This window comes from Lynx rufus, unplaced genomic scaffold, assembly GCF_022079265.1.
Source record: "Lynx rufus isolate CCGP_SWC_20201006 ecotype Redwood Valley unplaced genomic scaffold, mLynRuf1.p SCAF_23, whole genome shotgun sequence".
NCBI classification, from domain to species: domain Eukaryota; kingdom Metazoa; phylum Chordata; class Mammalia; order Carnivora; family Felidae; genus Lynx; species Lynx rufus.
The window spans coordinates 9,649,819-9,669,168 of NW_025814838.1; the positions used below are offsets into that span (position 1 = coordinate 9,649,819).

General features: G+C 42.8%; 1 protein-coding gene across 1 annotated transcript in view; it reads right to left on the reverse strand.

Moving 5' to 3' along the window:
- The window catches only part of IQCK (IQ motif containing K), an 87,565-nt gene that overhangs the window by 59,987 nt on the left and 8,228 nt on the right, over positions 1 to 19,350 (reverse strand). Inside the window, exons 2-4 of the mRNA XM_047087810.1 lie at positions 18,997 to 19,061; positions 17,290 to 17,419; positions 15,501 to 15,598 (exon numbers count right to left, since the gene is read on the reverse strand). Coding sequence (XP_046943766.1) covers positions 15,501 to 15,598; positions 17,290 to 17,419; positions 18,997 to 19,061 — 293 coding nt within the window. The remainder of the gene's footprint in view (positions 1 to 15,500; positions 15,599 to 17,289; positions 17,420 to 18,996; positions 19,062 to 19,350) is intronic.

The following is a 19,350-nucleotide window of genomic DNA, read 5'->3' on the forward strand; positions in this document are numbered from 1 at the left end:
ACTTCTCAAAAGAACTTAAAAATACACACTCATGGGGCACCTGGGTGGCTCAGTTGGTTAAGTGTCTGACTTCGGCTCAGGTCATGATCTCACAGTTTGTGGGTTCAAGCCCTGTATCGGGCCCTGTGCGGACAGCTCAGAGCCTGGAGCCTGCTTCGGATTCTGTGTCTCCCTCTCTCTCTGCCCCTCCCCAGCTCACGCTCTCTCTCTGTCTCTCAAAAATGAATGTTAAAAAAATTAAAAAAAAAATACACTCATAACACAAAGTATAGACCAAGACTTTCAGCACGGGCCACGTGCTCATTTCTAAAAGTGTTCTGAAGTAAAAGGAGTAACGCTAAAATAATTCCACCACACCTTTCCTGTGACAAATCTATTTTTTCCACTCCTTAGAAAAGTTTTTCAAACAAAAGTGGATGGTATTTCTAATTCCCTTATTGGTCAAGGTCAGGAAACAGAGTTTCTTCCTTCACTGACCAGAGCCCTTGTACTTTTTAAAAGATATTTGGGTATTTTATTTAAAAAATAAAAGACTACAATAAATGACTGTAAGATAGCACAGGACTCTAAGAAGAAATAGATTTGTTTTACTGAATTATTCATAGTAGCAAATTTTAGTGTCATGAGATCATCAAATGACTTATCAGGAGTTAGAAATAGTTTCCTGATACTAACTTTTGTTTACAATAGTCTTCATTGTAATGGAATTTGATGAGCAACGAAAGCAAAAGGGAAAATTTTATGCCGTGTGGGATAGGATAGGAAAAGAGGCAGAAAGTCTTATCACCTCTATCCAGACCCTGCATTTAATCCATATTTAAAGCTGAGATAAGATTTATTTTCAGGCATCATTTTAGTCATGCAGAAAACTCCTGATTTCTTTCTAAATTATGCACAGTGCATTGTTCCGGTTTAGTCCTGTTCAGTAAACATTTACTGAGGACCTACTATGTGCCAAGCCTGTGTTAAACACAAGAGATAAAGAAATGAGTAAGCTATGGCTGCACTGTGGTTATTAATTCAACATCCAGCAGCCAACCTCCGGCTGGAGGTTGCTGTGATGAGTATGGAGGATTAAGTCCATCTCCAGCTCCAGGTATGAATCCCGATTAGGCAGTCCAGATAAGCCCACCCCACCTGCCACCTAGACCTAAACCTGGTCCACATTTATCCTGGCCCGAGGGATTTGCTGAATGGAGAATGGGTGCATAATCAATTTCAGACTGATAAAGTATGAGGGGAGATGTGCTGGGGCTTCTGGGAAATCATTTCCTTTTCTTTTCTTTTCTTTTTAATGTTTATTTTGAGACAGGGAGAGACAGAGTGAGAGTGGGGGAGGGGAAAAGAGAGAGGGAGACACAGAATCCAAAGCAGGCTCCAGGCTCTGGAGCTGTCAGCACAGAGCCCGACACAGGGATTGAACCCACAAGCTGCGAGATCATGACCTGAGCTGAAGTCGGACGCTCAACTGACTGAGCCACCCAGGTGCCCCAGGTTGCTGTAGTTGCAGGGGCAAAGCCTAGGCCAGTGGCAGTATCTGTTTGGCCACTCTGAGGGAAGCCAGCCTGAGGATAAAACCAACTTTGCAAGAGGCCACCCATAGACGCAGAAGAGAACCAAGTCTCTGGTTTTATCATTGAGTTCTCAATCAAACCCATCTTGAAATCCTCCTTCTTTACCTCAGAACCTTTTAGTTTCCTGAACCAAAGAATCCCCTTCATTATTTAAGACAGTTTCCTGCTGTTCGCAGCACAATGAGTCCTAGCCAAGATAGCTGCCCAGTATCCTTTCTGCCTTCTTTTGGTAACAGCACCTTGAGTTCCTTTTGGGGATCTGTCTTTCCCCAATTCTAAAGCTATGTGCACTGGGTTAGGGATCCTTCACTTTGCCCAACAGCCCACTGCCCACTAAATTCCCCTAGTTCCAAGGATTGATTCCAGAGTAGGTCATTGACCTGAGTCAGTTCAATTAGAAACTCAGGAAGAGACTTTCTCTTTCTAAGGCATGAGACATAGGCTAGTGTCACAAGGCAGGGACCATTTGAGGGTGGAGCCACGCCAGAGGAAACTGAATCAAGAGATGGAGAGGGAACCAAATCGTGAAGACATCATCTGGGTCCCCAAATCAAGCTGTGGAAGATCTCCCCATGGGAGAGGACATATATAAACAAACAAACAAACAAACAAACAATCTTTTTCATTGAAGTCAGTTCAGATGGGGTTTTCTGTCATGTGAGGGACTGGCCCCAGAGTTAACTAGCAGATACGGGAATAGCGAGTTCTGCATACTTAACACATCCAGCTGGAACAAACTCTTTGAGTTCATCATACTTTTTACTGCTGACAGTATAAACTTTTATCAAAAATTGCTTATAGCAAAAATTATTAACTTAATTATTAACCAAAATATTTTCAGAGCTGCATTGGAAAGAAATCCCAAGTGAAGTTTATAATAGCCACTAAGCCAGCTCTGTTCAGTATATCTGTCCAGTTATGTTCTTATTAAGTTCTCACCTCTCATGTTCCAATTAAGCTAATCCGAAGGCAGGGCTAGATGTCAGTGGATCACCAAGAACATGGAGCCAAATGTAATGTCTAATCTTAAGATGATGTTTACATCTCTCAAACTTAATTTGCCACTAGAATACAACCCAATTCATGACAGAATAGGAATGGTATTATGGCCTCTTAATCAATGTTCAGTCTAAGAAAAATGCTGAAGTTCTATCTTAACAATTGCATAGTTGATTTTCTTTTCACCTCTTCCAAATCACATAGACTCTGGGCTGCCCAGGGATCCCAGGAAAGGCAGCTATAAATATAAATAGAAGATCAGGAAGGTCAATGTCAACAAAGATGCAGCAAGGAACAGGCAAGTCTTCATGAAAATTCTACAAAGACCTGTCTTGGTATAAAAATTATTTGCAACCTAACTTCACAGTTATGCCTCCAAGAGATCAAGGGGTCTCTTGCACTCCCTTCAAGGCCTGCCCTCTGCTCAGAGAAGATGGAAAAATTGATCAGGGCCTATGCAAAAGGAAGCTTCTGGCAGAGGCTCTGACAATCAGGGCTTTCATAATCCATCTCACTATCCCCGTCTGAAACTGGGTTTATTCTTTTCTTCACTTTCAACCTGGACCCATGTCTCCTCCCTCTGTTTTCTCACTTGTTGCCAGCTGCCTCTCTTCCTGAATCCCTCAAGCACAATCTTGAAAGACAATGGCTACCCCCTACTGAACACTCACCCTGTGCTAAGTGCCATACACAGAGCATCTTAATCCTCCCAAAAACCCTGGTGAGGTGGGTACTATGGTTATCACCCTCCCCATTTAACAAATAAGAAAACTGAGACCCTTAGAGTTTTAGAGTTTAAGGAAACTTCCCAGATGCCCAGAGCTAGCAAAACTTGGAGGAGGGAGGGCACCTGGGTGGCTCAGTCAGTTAAGCATCCGACTTTGGCTCAGGTCATGATTTCACAGTCTGAGTTTGAGCCCTGTGTTGGGCTCTGTGCTGACAGCTCAGAGCCTGGAGCCTGCTTCAGATTCTGTGTGTGTCTCTCTCTCTTTGCCCCTTCCCCGCTCACACTCGGGTCTCTCTCTCTCTCTTTCTCCCAAAAGATGAATAAATGATGGGGCGCCTGGGTGGCTCAGTCGGTTGAGTGGCCGACTTTGGCTCAGGTCATGATCTCGCGGTCCGTGAGTTCGAGCCCCGCGTCGGGCTCTGTGCTGACAGCTTGGAGCCTGGAGCCTGTTTCAGATTCTGTGTCTCCCTCTCTCTCTGACCCTCCCCTGTTCATGCTCTGTCTCTCTCTGTCTCAAAAATAAATAAACGTTAAAAAAAAAATTTAAAAAAAAAGATGAATAAATGTTAAAAAAAAATTTTTTTTTAAAGTTGGAGGAGGGGATTCAAGCCCACCCTTTTGATTCCAGCAACCCTACCTTACCTTTCCTTACTGTATTCTCAGAGCCCTCCACATGTCTGAGTTTAACCTCCCACTACTCTTTAACTCCCCACATGGCCAGTCTCAACCCACCTCTTCCTTACATACTGCTCTCATTCTTAGTTTTCCATTCCGGGCCTAAGGAACATTTTTCCAATTCAATTTTGTTCTTATTTTATTGCTACTTTTCACTGCAGCTGTGCCAGTCACTGAGCTGAACACATTATCTTATTTAAATTCTCTTACTATGAATGATATTATCATTATATGTAATAATATGTATATCATTATATATATTATAATAATATATATATATTATTATTATTATTTCTATTTCACAGAGGAGTACACTGAGGCTTAGAAGGTTAAAATTACAAGGTCCCAGTGCTAGCCAGGTCCAAAGTCACATACCTAGAAAGAGGTAGTACTGGGCTCTCAATTCAGATAAGCATAGCTCCAAACTCTATGCTTAATCATTAAGCTTCCTTTACACTGCCTCCCACATAACAACAGCAGCAGCTACTACTACAAAAATCTGGGTGTTTTTAGGATTTCAGAACAAGGGTTGGCAAACTTTCTTAAATGGCCAGGTATACATATTAGGCTTGTGTTACAACTATTCAACTTGGCTACAGTGAAAGAGTGCAAAAGTGCACTTTCAGTGCAAAAGTGGCCATAGACAAAAATGTAAAGGAATGGGTGTGGCTGTGTTCCAATAAAATTTCAGTTACAAAAAGAGGTAGCTGGCCCTACAGGCCATAATTTGCAGACCTCTGCTTTAGAACATTATCAATCACTGATAGATGCTTTTTCATGCAGAAGCATGGAAAAATCCATAGTACTTGATTTCTGACCCAGAAATTTGATTTCAAGAAAGCTCAGTTTCACCCATTTCCTGGACAGCCCTTTTATTATTCTAAGGGATTAACAGTTTAAACATCTTTTGGCTCTGGAAGTAGTTTATGACTTGGGTTTTCTTGTTCCTAAAAAGTAGCAGGAGAAATGCAGCTCTCTAAACAACCAAGAGGGCCAAAAGAATCAATTGAACCTTATTTTCACTTTTTAAAAAATGGTTTCCAATCCTTTAGACATTAATTCTCAAGAGAATTTTGGGATACCTTGCAGTCTTTCTTTCTTTTTCGGTCACTATGGCTGTGATTCTAGCAGCTTCTTCAGCATTGGAGGGCCCTTAATAGTGCATTCTCAGGTTCTGAGCTCACCATATTATTTCCAAGGGTTATGTTTAGATTTTTACAAATATATATTACTTTTTAAAGGCGCTAGTATTTTTAGAACGATGAGGAAAATCCATCCGTGGCCATCTGTAATACCCAGAAATTAGTAACAAGGATACCACCTTCCATTTATTCAAGCAACAACTGGTCACTCAGCAGGGACCATGGGGAATAACATTCCTTTTACAGACTCGCTATTTTCTAGGCATCATGTTAATCATGTTAACAACAGTTAGTATGCATTGAATGTTGTCACTCTGCCAGGCACTCTTCTAAATTTTACTTAGCTCATTTATCCTCATGACAACTACGTATTATTAGGTTACTATTCTTATTATTCCCATTTTACAGATTAGGAAACAGTGGCACAGAAAGGTTAAATATCTTGTCCAAAGTCACTTACTAGTAGATGGTCAGAGTCAGAATTTGAACTCAGTTGGACTCCAGAACTTGCTCTTTCACACATTACCTCATTTAACCCTGTCCATAAGCCCACCAGTGGTTTACAAATGAGGGGAGGAGGGAGTTGCAGACAAGTAACTTCCCTGAAGTCACTAGGCTAGAGCCAGAAGTCAAACCTGCCACCTGCTGCCAAATCCATACTATTTCTAATGCAGTATATGAGGTGAATTGCAAAAAGGGCCACCATTCTTCACTCCTTCCTGGATCCACAACCTTTGCAGTGTAGTTTTATAGCTCTTCCCATCAAGAAGTGGAGTCTATTTTCTTACTCTCTGAATCTGAGCTGGCCTTGTGACTTGCTTTGGCCAACGTAATGCCGTAAAAGTAGCAATATGCCAGTTCCAAACCTCATCAGGCTCAAGAGGGCTTGAGAACTTCTACTTGAACCCTCGCACCCCTGCCCAGCTATGATGTGAACTCTCCAGGGTTAATTTGATGGAAGCTGAGTGGCCAAGTTGAACAGAGGTGATACATCCCAGCTAAGGCCTTCCTAGACCCAGCCTGCCCACAGACACAAGAATGGCCCCAACCAAGGCCAGAAGAACCTCCCAGCTGAGCCCAGCCCAACTGCTCTCTTGCAGGAGAATGAACTAAATAAACTGTTGTTTTATCCACTAACTTTTGAGGTAGTGTGTTATGTAGCAAAAAATCAACAGATGCCGTGTATAATAAGTGAAATGCAATTTATAGCCAAATGCTCTCCCTATTTAGCAGACAGTCAAGACTGCTACGACAGCCCCCTGGCATAGAGCCATGCCCCTGAAAGCAAGAGGACAAAGCTTCAAAGCAGAAAAGGAAAATCCTGTCACAAAGCCACTGCCCTTTATTTTATAAGGCAACCATGGGTTCACCCTCAGGTCAGAGCCTGTTGACTTTCTTTCTAAAGCCTTGTCTTTTGAGGATGACTTTCATTTTTAGAAACAAAAGCAACTCCTAGCCAAGTTTGGGAATGAAGTGATCAATGCTGCCATTGTTAAAAAGAAGAAAGAAAAGAAGCATGACTATCAAGTTATAATAAGATTTTCTTGTATGGTTTACAAACTGGATCGGACAGCAATTCCAAGAGCCTCAGAATGAAGTATTTTCAACACTAACAGCCTTATTGGCATTCAGCAGTCCCCCCTTATCCACAGAGGATAGGTTCCAAGACCTCAGTGGATGCCTGAAACTGCCTTGAGTACCAAACCCTGCATGTAGTATGTTTTCCCCGTATATACATACCTATGACAAATTTAATTTATAAATTAGGCACAATAAGACAACAACAATTTCAACAATGTTTTTTAAGTTTATTTATTTATTTTGAGAGAGACAGAGAGAGCAAGCTGGGGAGGGAGGGGGCAGAGACAGAGAGGCAGGGGGAGAGAGAGAGAATCCCAAGCAGGCTCTCGCTGTCAGCACAAAGCCTGATGCAGGGCTCGAACTCACGAACCGTGAGATCATGACCTGAGCTGAAACCAAGAATCAGACGCTTAACTGACTGAGCCACCCAGGCGCCCCCATTGGTACTTCTTGAACCTCTGTTTCCTTATCCATAAAAGAGGGACAATAAAACCACCCATTCAAAGGGTTACTGTAAGTAACAATGCGATCACAATGTGAAATAATGCCTGGCATATGGAAAGTACTCTACAAATGATTGCCATCAATCACCATTGATTAATCACTTAGAAGGTAACTGTTGGCTAATGGTAGATGATTAAGAAATAGCTCTTAACTTAGAGCCGTATTTCATATTTAGGTACTAACTTCCAAAATGTGAAATTGGGATCTGCTATCTGGACCCACTTAAATGCTGTGACATTCAATGAAATGTAATAAGATCAGGTAAAAACCCAGTTTCCTCTACTGAAAATCTATCCAAGCAATAAAGATGAAGTACTGATACACGTACAACACAGATGAACCTCACAAACACTGTTCTAAATGAAATAAGCCAGATGTAAAAGACCATATTATGTGATTCTAGTTATTTGAAATGTTCAGAAAAGGTAAATCTATGGAGATAAAAAGTAGATTCGCTGTTGCTTGGGGGTAGGGGTGGAAATGAAGAGTAACCAGAAATAGCCACTAGAGATTGGGGTGGGGAGAGGTTATGGAAATGTTCTAAAATTAGATTGTGGTGATGGCTGCACAACTCTAAATGTGGTTCAGTTAAAATGAGTGGACTTTTTAAAATCCTTTTTTTAGAGGCACCCAGGTGGCTCAATCAGTCGAGCATCTGACTCTTGATTTTGGCTCAGGTCATGATCTTGCGGTTGTGGGATTGAGCCCTGCATCAGGCTCTGCACTGACAGCATGGAGCCTGCTGGGGATTCTCTCTCCCTCTCTCTCTGCCCCTCTCCCCTACTTTCACTTGCTCTCCTAACTCCATTTAACATACAAACACAGGTGGGGTCTTTTTTTCATGGTTTTAATATATATTGATTTTTCCAGGAAAGCAACCACCACATATACTGAGGGAAAAGTGTACTTTGTTCTATTCAGAACCTAAGAGTTTCTCACCATTTCAGAAAAATCCTAATACCATGGGCAATATCACTTACAGTATCTGAATGACTGATACGTCGTGCGTGATGCAGTCTGCCTTTTGCAGCTATCATATTCATGGTGATTCTTTTTTTTTTTAATGTTTTTATTTATTTTTGAGACAGGGAGAGACAGAGCACGAGCAGGGGAGGGGCAGAGAGAGAGGGAGACACAGAATCGGAAGCAGGCTCCAGGCTCTGAGCTGTCCGCACAGAGCCCGACGCGGGGCTCAAACTCACGAACTGTGAGATCATGACCTGAGCGGAGGTCGGACACTCGACCGACTGAGCCACCCAGGAGCCCCTGATTCTATGTATATGTACAAGCAAGTCACTACTCATATCTTCTAGTATAGTTTTACCTGAGATTTTAAAAAATTAAAAAATATTACATATGTTGTAAATGGTTTCCATTTTTTTTCTCCTTTATGCTATAGTCCGCTATAGTATAAACAGCCACTATATATATATATATATATATATATATATGTATATGTGTGTGTGTGTATATACGTACATATGTGTGTATACATATACACACACACACATATATATATATGTTTGAAATTATTGCACAGATAGATGCAATAGATTATTAGCTAATGAGCACCTAATGAATCATGCATGCTAGGTCCATGCCCCTTATGCCCCTTTGCAATGTGACTTTGCTAATTTTTCTAGAAGGAGTCTATTTCTCACCTACTTATGGGTTGCCATGTGAGTTGCTGGCTTTGTGAATTGCTTTGACCAGTGGAACGTGGTAGAAGGGTTGCTGTTGGAGTTCCAGAGCCCCAGCCTCACATTTCTGCCTTTGCCCTCTTGGAAATATCCTGAAACCACCAGGCTGTAAAGAAGCAGGGCTGGCCTGCTACAGGATAAGAGCCATGAGGAGGAGAACTGAAGTGCCTAGCCAACACCAGCACTGAGGCCCCAGCCATGTGCCTGACACCAGCTTGGACCTCCCAGCCCTTCCCAGTCACCTGCTGAAAGCAGTCACATGAGTGAGTCGAGGTGAGACCAAGAGCAGAACACTCAGCCCACAGAAATATTAAATCAATGTGTTAAGATGTGCAGTTTCCAGGCAGTTTGTTATAAACAACACACACAGCAGGGGCACCCAGGTAGCTCAGCTGGTTTAGCATCTGACTCTTGATTTTGGCTCAGGTCATGATCTCATGGTTTGTGAGTCTGAGCCCCACATCAGGCTCTGCAATAAGACTGCGGAGCCTGCTTGGGATTCTCTCTCTTCTTCTCTCTCTCTCTTCCCCCTCCCAGTTCACATGCACTCTCTCTCTCTCTCTCTCTCAAAATTACCTAAGCATTTCAAGATATGAAAAGGCTCTTTAAAATGTGACAAGGGGGCACAGGGCCCAACAACACAGAGAACCTTGTGCTGATGAGTTCCCACTGCTCCTAAAATAAAACCCGCACTTTTTACTGGCTTATATGATGTGGCCACTGTAGAGCGGCCATCTTACCTCCCACCTCATTAGTTTGCTCTGCTCCCCCCATACTGGCTTCCTTTTTGTCCCTGGAAGAGGTGACTGAATTTGGCAGTACTGGGTCATTAAGAAAGCTTAAGAAGAGTTGTGCTGGAGGATTTCAGGGTCAAAGCACCACAAGTAAAAGAGAGAACAAATGGTGTAAAAAGATGGAGGTGAGGTGTGTCACTGTTACTCAATGTGTCAGTGAAAATGGAAAAGAAAGAAAATCACCTAAATTGGGGGCAAGGGCCCATTTATTTATAACATTTTTTTATAATTACCAAAGTAATTGACACTTATTTTCAATTTTTCAAATATTATTGAAATACTGAAATATAAGAGAGAAAAAGCCCTCTAAATTTGCATCCCCCCCTCCCCCCGCTTATGTGTGATTTTCACTTATTGGCTGACAGGTTTAGATACTATCATTTACCTTTGGCTTGGTCTATGTACTGTGCATGTCAGTATATACACAGGAAATGCCTGTGCAATATCTATTGTCAATTCAGATATAATTCCACCAACTATTTGTACAAAGTAATCATTTCCCACTCTTTATCTTTCACAGAATATGTTTGTTTAACACAATATAAATTATTGCTAGCAGCCAGCTAATTTCACAGCAACACTAAAAGGTCCATAGACTTTCTTAATAGATGGTCACTTTAGTGTCCTACAGTTGTCACCTACATCTTCTCTATGACCTTTTTACATGTAGTTGAAAACAATGATCTGGGAAAAGAATGAATAAATTTATTCCACTTGCTAAGAACATCTTAGGACATGCACAGGGTCTTTATCTAATCCTAAGGCTGAGATAATTATTGCAAATCATTCACTTAAGGTTTAGTCTCCCAGTTGTAATCTCCTCCAAAAAATCAGGACTAGAGAAATAAAGCTGAATTTTATTCTGAGCACTTAAAAGATTAAAATATGAGAGCATCTGGCTCAGTTGTTTGGGCATCCGACTCTGGATTTAGGCTCAGATCATGATCTCATGGTTCATGGGACTGAGCCCCACGTTGGGCTCTACGCTGACAGTGCAGAGCCTGCTTTGGATTCTCTTTCTCTCTCTCTCTCTCTCTGCCCCTCCCCCACTCCTGTGTGTGTGCGTGCACACGTGCATGCTCTCTCTCTCAAAATAAATATTTAAAAAAACAAAAGATGATAATATCCAATGATGAACAAACTGTTTGATTAGGATCTTTATGAAAGTCACCAGAGTTCAATTCATAATATTTAAAATGACACGTATAAAGGAATTGAATTATGAATTAATCAAAATCAAAATCATCAAACTTACACAGCTTGTATGCGACAGAGTCAGACTGAAAGCTAAGTCTGCCTGATTCTGGAGGCTGGGTTCTGAAGCACTGGATGAGGTACCATAGACTTCCTCTTTTGTGTTTGTGTGTTTGTGTGTGTGTGTGTGTGTGTGTGTGTGTGTGTGTGTGCGCGCGCGCGCGCGCGCGCGCGCGCGCTCTATGACAGGTGCTCTATGACATAGTAATTAGGTATCACTGATGCTTTTCTCTTTCTCTCTGTCTCTCTCTCTCTCTCTGCTTTATTCCCTCCAGTTTTTCTTGGAGTGTCACAGTACTCACGGGGCCAATCTAAATAAACGATCCTGCCCCACGATGTCTACATGAGGGCTCTGTCTGTGTGACTGACTGCCCCAGATCTGCCTCATTTCTTACTGCTCTTCTCCACAGCTTCCAGACCCATCTTTCATATCAGAAACTGGCCTGTGCTTTTGGCAAGCCACTGGACTGACACCAGTGTGGTTTGGGGGTCAAACTCCTAGTCTCAGGAAGCAGACTGCTTGGCTTGAATCTTGGCTCTACCACATACTGGTTGTTCCCTTGAGCTTGTTGGTTAACCTTGGTGCCGCATAGTTCTCATCTATAAGATAGGGGCACATACGTTGGGGTGCCTGGATGGATCAGTTGGTTGAGCGTCCGACTTCGGCTCAGGTCATGATCTCCAGTCTGTGAGTTCAAGCCCTGCGTCGGGCTCTGTACTGACAGCTCAGAGCGTGAAGCCTGCTTTGGATTCTGGGTCTCCCTCTCTCTCTGCCCCTCCCCTGCTCAAGCTCTGTCTCTCTGTCTCTCAAAAATAAAAAAACATTAAAAAAAAAAAAAGAGCACCCACATTGGAGGGCTCCTGGGAAGATGAAACTTTCTTCAGACAAAATGCTTAGAACAACGTCTGGCACAAAGCAAAGGCCCTAAAGCGCTAGAAACTACTATTCTTCAATTCCAGCTTCTTGCTCATCCCCCCTGGCTCTCCATTGGCTAGGAGGTCCCTTCAATTTTAGAGGAGGGGCTCTTTATTCAGCTCTAGCGCTAGGGGCAGCCTCCCTACAGTCTACCTTCCTCCAGAGGCAGTAAATCCAGACACTGCAGGTACAGTTAGTAAATTACTTCTGGAATGTAATAGCTAGGGCAAACTGACAAGTGCTCCCATAACTTAACCGCTATCTTAAAAGTTGGCTCTCACTTTTGAGGAACCGTATTAATTCATTCATCCGACAAATATTTAGTAAGTCCCCACCACGTACCAGGCACTGCTGGAGCTACATCATAGAACAAAATGGAAAATAATGAAAGCGAGGGAACATAACTATAAGCCAGCATTTTAAGGGCAAAATACAAATCAGCAATTATTTCTTGAGCGACCTAATATGAACACTGTTTCAAGATATAATTTGAATGGCTCCAATAAACAATGAATTACGCTGCTGTTTAAGAGTCATTTGGATGCAAGTTCAGTTGTGGGTGACAGATAAGAATGCTTCAGTTATGTAATTTTGGCTGGAGGCTGGTTATCATTCAGTTTAGCATCTATTCCCACTGACAGGATGTGAGGAACAGCTGAATTGAGAAAATGCAAATCTGTTGTGCAGATCTGGATAAGAGGAGCTCCATTTGGGTCTGACAAATGCTGATGTAATTTTCAAGGCTTCAAAAATAACCCACAAAAGGCTACATGACCAGGGGGTGAAAAAAGAGGGAATCACAATTAATTAACAAATCCCAAGTCAGGAAATGAAAGAAGTTAATGGTAATTCACCCATCTTGCATATTTGTAGCACTCAAGTTACTTGAGCTTCTGGGAAGAGCCTGAGGGCAGGCAGGGCAGGAAGCTAACCTTCCTTGGTGCCAATGAATATCATTAAATACTTCCCCTCATCCTCCTGGTCATCCTTTTAAGAGGTGAGGAAATTGAGGCTCACAGATCCCCTAGGTTTCCCACTGCAAGGAAGTGGCTGAGCAGGATTTTGGACTCCAGTGCATCTGACTGCCTTTAAAGTTTATCAATTTTCGCAAGCTAACAGTTTTAAGAACTCACATTTTCTACATTCCCTGATCGTTCATTACAACATTTAAACTTTAATGCTCCATTCAAGCACCCTGCAGCATTTGATGTTTAGACTAGTTTCACTTAGTCCCAGTGGCAGCTCATCTGCAGGATGTCGAAGATGAAATATGAGTTGGCATGAGGATGCCTCATTAATCTCTAATACAAACAGAAATTTTTCTGATTCTTTAAAAGCATTTTATCATTGCTTAGAGGCTGGAAACTGTTTCTAGCCCCCTCATTACAAAACTATTTATGGACAAACATTAGATATAGAACCCTCAATGTAAAATCTTAATTACTGCCCTTTTAGCTGATTTTTGTGTGCTCTGAACGGGTGTAAATTAGAAGGATAACAGCTAAGGAAATTAGAATAAAGTCTGCACGATTCAATAGAGCTGTGCCAAGTCTAGATGTGCATTCACAGCACCTAGATCCCTTCTTGTTTTTTCTCCACGTCCATTCTTATTTCAGAGGCTCAAATAAGAACAGAAACAAAGGGTAGGGAAAAAAGAAACTCCAGCTACTGAAGGCTTTACTGCTCGTTTGTGGTTTTCTTGAGGACAGGGCCATATCTGGTCCTCTCTGTGTCCCTCCCTAGGGTCTGGCCCCATAATCAGCGCATAGTAGGGCTAAACAAATATTTGTTGAATAGAACTTAATTTGGGTGACCTAATCTGTCTGCAGATATTCCTTACACATATTCAAACAAAGGTTATTCCACGGTGCTCATTTCATTGTTTAATCATTGTGATCCACCCTTTGTTCAATCTAATAAAAGGCACAGCACACTTAATATACTTTGGCCAACAGCAAGATTAAAAAGAAAAATCCCTGAAATGTGACTTGCAAGACTGTGTGGTCTCCCTCATTTAGCAGCAGGACCTGAGGCCAGAGAGACAAAGCCACTTGACAATGGCAGGGTCAGGCCAAGGCTCTGCTCTCTGGCCCCTGGCCTCACTACCAATCCACATGGCTGCACCTTGCACCTGTTAACACCACATTGAGGAGGGGAAGGTCAGTTATGAATAGGGGACAAGAATTAAGTCCTCAGGAGAAGCCAAACGAGCAAATGAACAAATGCAGGAAGTGGAAGCAGTTCAGATTTTATAACCTGTGGCAAGTAACAATCTGTTCTTCACACAACAGATATGGATTTAAAAATCAGTGTTTCCGGGGCACCTGGGTGGCTTAGGCGGCCAACTTCGGCTCAGGTCATGATCTCGCGGTCCGTGAGTTCGAGCCCCGCGTCGGGCTCTGTCCTGACAGCTCAGAGCCTGGAGCCTGTTTCAGATTCTGTGTCTCCCTATCTCTGACCCTCCCCCGTTCATGCTCTCTCTCTGTCTCAAAAATAAATAAACGTTAAGAAAAAAAAATTTTATAAAAAAAAAAAATCAGTGTTTCCTAGAGCTATTTAGAGGACAGTCTCCAACTCTCATTGTTTGGGAGGGACGAAGTTAGGACTATCTGGGGTATGGGTGTCTCCTCAGTATATAAAACACTATGCAGGCAGTATCCACTTCTCAGAGAGAGGCTCTGTGCTGAAGGGTGACCAAACAGTTCAAACCATTAACTGCGAATGCTCTCAAGATGCTGGGATGTGTCAAACTGATTGGGGTTTGCACTGTAGTTACTGCCAATCTTTTAAGTATCATTTTGAATCACTTAGCCTGGATTTGAATCCCAACTCTGCCATTCATCCTTGATCACCATTCTAAATGTCCTTGTTCTTCTGTTGCCTCATCTACAAAATGCAGACGGCACTAATAGGAATCTCACAAGGCTGTTGCTAGGGATGCATGAAATCTTGGATGGTAAAGCACTAAGCAAAGTACGTGGCCAATATCAAATATTGTGGCTATTTTATATTCTTCATGTGGGCCATCCCCAATTCTAGGATTCAAAACTGTGCAGGGAACACACACGTCCAAAGTATCCTGTCAGCTGTAGAAAAGAGGGAGCCTCCGTAAGGGTGTTTACAGGAAGGTGTGCAGGACTGGGACTCCATTCACACACATAACTGGCTGCAGCGTGACAATGACTAGTGCTAATGGAGCACTCACTATGTGCCAAGCCTCTCCTGAAGCAAGCTACATGCACGGTGCTGGACACGAAGTGGAGTAGCGAGAGGCCAGAAGTGGGAAGGCCAATCCAGAGTCAGATAAAATTTAAGGAGAGCTTTAATCTGCACACAAACACAGTCAAAGGGAGTGAAAGATCCGACAGACCTGGTAGATGCCAATTACCCAGGAGAAAGGCAGGCAGGGAGGCCAAGAAGGTGGAAAAGCTCTCCGGAGCAGATGGCAGTGCGTGTGTGTGTGCACAACTAGATGTCATGGCTGGAGTGGAGTGAGTGACCAAAACACAGCCTTCCCTCCCAAAGGGATTGTTTTGAGAACAACCACTTGATGGTACTGAGATAATGAAGTACCATCTGATAAAAAGAAATTACTGAGCATTCAGAAATAAAGAAACCCCAAAAAGCAACTAACCTCAAAACATTTTTCTTTCTTTGCTTGGTGAAGCAGGCTAGCCATTCCAGGAAGCAGAACTGGAAAGATGAATGTTTCCAAATATTCCTTGGGGGAACCTAAACCAAACAAAAAAATCCCACTGAAAATCCCAAATGGCCCAAATGAATCTGGGAGAAACGTTTGCTTCTGAACCAAAAAAAAAGATACCATCCATGAAATAACATGACCTTAATGTTACATTTTACTCCAGACTGCTGAGTTGGGCTGTATTCTTGAAGAAACTTAAAATATCTTTGAGCCTCTGCAGACTGGCAAGGATGGAGATGGGGTCTTGCACAGGGCCAGGGCCACAGGCACAGACAGTAAGGAGGCCAGTGTGGCTGGAGGGAAAGCAAGGTAAGTGTGGTGGTGATGAGGCCAGAGAGGAACAGGGTGGGGGTACGACGTCTACGGCCTTATGGCCATAGTAATGGTGGTGGTGGTTGTCAAGGCCCGAAGCACACCAGCAGAGATAACAGAACAGAGCGATAGGAGAGGTCTGGCACCAGGGAGGGCCAGAGGAACTGGGCCCAGGGAGATGGAGAAAGTTTAGATCTCTGGCTCCAGGCCACAATGCAGGGGAGTATGATATTTTCTTCCACTTCTTACATTTCCCTCTCTTTGATTTTAATGTAAAATCAAAGTATGCTTGGCTGTTAGTTATCGTCTTTATTATATTTTAACATTCAAGATAAATCAGTGGGATAAAAGATATTTGTCTTAAAAATAAAAATTAGCGGTGCCTGCATGGCTCATTCAGTTAAGTGTCTGACTTCAGCTGAGATCATGATCTTATGGTTTGTGAGCTCGAGCCCTGCGTTGGGCTCTCTGCTGTCAGCAGAGCCTGCTTCAGATCTTCTGTCCTTGTCTCTCTCTGCCCCTCCCCAACTCACTTACTTTCTTTCTCTCTCAAAGATAAAAAAACATTTGGGGCGCCTGGGTGGCGCAGTCGGTTAAGCGTCCGACTTCAGCCAGGTCATGATCTCGCGGTCCGTGAGTTCGAGCCCCGCGTCAGGCTCTGGGCTGATGGCTCAGAGCCTGGAGCCTGTTTCTGATTCTGTGTCTCCCTCTCTCTCTGCCCCTCCCCCATTCATGCTCTGTCTCTCTCTGTCCCAAAAATAAATAAACGTTGAAAAAAAAATTTAAAAAAAAAAAGATAAAAAAACATTAAAAAAAAAATAGGGGCGCCTGGGTGGCTCAGTCGGTTGAACGTCAGACTTCAGCTCAGGTCATGATCTCACAGTTTGTAGGTTCGAGCCCCACATTGGGCTCTGTGCTGACAGCTCAGAGAAGCCTGCTTCATATTCTGTGTTTCATCCTCTCTCTGCCCCTCCCCAACTCATGCTCTGCCTCTCTCTCTCTCTTAAAAATAAATAAACATTGAAAAAAATTAAAAAATAAAATTAAGGGGCGCCTGGGTGGCTCAGTCGGTTAAGAGTCCGACTTCGGCTCAGGTCATGATCTCATGATCCGTGAGTTCGAGCCCCGCGTCGGTCTCTGTGCTGAAAGCTCAGAGCCTGGAGCCCGTTTCAGATTGTGTCTCCCTCTCTCTCTGCCCCTCCCCTGTTCATGCTCTGTCTCTCTCTGTCTCAAAAATAAAAAAACGTTAAAAAAATTAAAACTAAATTGAAATTAAAATTAAAACAAGAGCATATTCTTTCATACTTATGTGGTCACCTTGAGGTCTGTCCACCCCATCCCCATCCTGTGGTTTTGCAATGTTACAAGCCCCAAATTACAAAAGACAAAATTTCACTTCCTTACTTACATGTTTTTGGATGGATTTTTTCCAACTTAACTTGAGGACAGGGTACATGTGAGTCCGTGGTCAAATGAGGAGTTGAATAAAGGTGCTCTGTATTGAAGCCATGGAAAATCGTTTCCTCCAATGGTGAAACCTGATGGGGGGTGGTATTGGGGAGGGAATCAATTCATAAAATTGTTTAAATAACTGTATTTTCTTTATAACCTAACAAAGGATAAAACTCTGTATTAACTTCAGGTTCAAGGGGCATAATAAGCACAAATCTCTGTTTCTCCTCCCTTCTGAGACACCTAAAATGACAATCAAGGAATAAAGCCCTCATAGAGAAAAGAGGACAACCAGAGGATGAAAGATTTGCAAGCATTTCTAAAACAAACAGGTGAAGCCTGTCATCAAATTAAGAAAGAGAAGCAATGGCAGCCCACGATCCACAAGAGGAAATTGCCCCAGAGGATGGGGGTCCCTCATCCCATTAGAACTCCAAAAGGCTTCAATGATTTGGAGGCTCCCTGCCTGCTAACCCCGAAGAAAAGTCTTCCAGTAGACAATCACTCCCCAAGGGCTCGCAGTCAGTTTTTCCACTGGTAGAAGAGACTCAACCAGAAGACAAACCCACATGCACAATAGCAGAAGAAAATCATACCAAAGAAAAATCCACTCAGACCCCCATTTTAAATTTTGAATAAATAATCCAAGTTCTCCCACACAGATAAAACACATCAATAGCACAAGAGACAAAGATCAAGACCTACAAAGAACTGACTCTGGAAGAAGCACATACAATTTAGGGAAGAGAACTGTAGTTGGTATCTGCAGAGCAATTTGAGAAAACATTGCATCCCTAAAGCGAGAAGAGGATGCTATGAACAAGGAACAATCACAGACCAGGAAATTTCTTAGACACAAGAATCTCTAATAGTGGCAGCTGTTATAATGTACTAGAAGTGTAGAGACTTAGGTTTGGTCCCATCTCTGTGACCCTGCTCAAGTCGCTGAATGTCTCAGAACCTTGTTTTTTTTTTTGTTTTTTTAATTTTTGGGACAGAGAGAGATACAGCATGAATGGGGGAGGGGCAGAGAGAGAGGGAGACACAGAATCGGAAACAGGCTCCAGGCTCTGAGCTATCAGCCCAGAGCCTGACGCGGGGCTCGAACTCACGGCCCGCGAGATCGTGACCTGGCTGAAGTCGGACGTTTAACCGACTGTGCCACCCAGGCGCCCCAGAACCGTGCTCTTTTATTTTAAACTCCATTAAGTCCTGTTTTACTCCAAGTATACTGCCTGAGGGCCCCCCTTCCTAGCTGCCTTGTCCTTGGCCCTCTTAGTACAGTCGTTATTTTGCTCATGCTGGCACGCTTAGGAAACGTGCTCTATCACCTGCTGTCCCAACATGGACATGTGTTGACTCCTTTGTGAAGACCTTTCTCATCCAGGATCTCATTTGAACCCCACAGAGGTCCTACGAATTAGTCGAGGATCATCTGTTCCATTTAAAAGATATGAAAACTGAGGCTCAGAGAGATTATATGAATGATGCCCTTTAAGTCACACCATTAGGAGTAGAGTTAGTATTGGCCACCATTTCTGGTTTTAACTCCAGTGCCTTCCCTCTCCCACCTCCCTAGCTCATGACACTGACATTCACCAGCCATTGGCACTGTTCTCACGTAAGAACCTTTTATTTGGGTTGGGGCCTGTGTGATACTCACAGTAATCATACCTTCTGGTTTGACTTTACATCCCTCTGGAAAGGGAGGCAGCTCAGCTTCATACTCTAAAGAGTGGGAAAAAAAAATCCTCAATTCCACACTTCATTGCAGTTTGCGATGCAATTTCCCTTCCTCTGAATAAAACATTCTTAAATTTTATTTTCCTTGATGATGTACAGAAATGAAAACAACTGGCTATTACAGGTTAGTAATTATCGTGAGCCACCTTATTTAAAATGGGTAAAAGAGGACTGTTCTCTTGCATGACAGAGTCAGGCTTTATGGAAGAGGTTGAGGTTCTTTTGCTGAGAGGGTACAACTTTAGATTTTGCCCCCAAGTTATGGTAACTACCA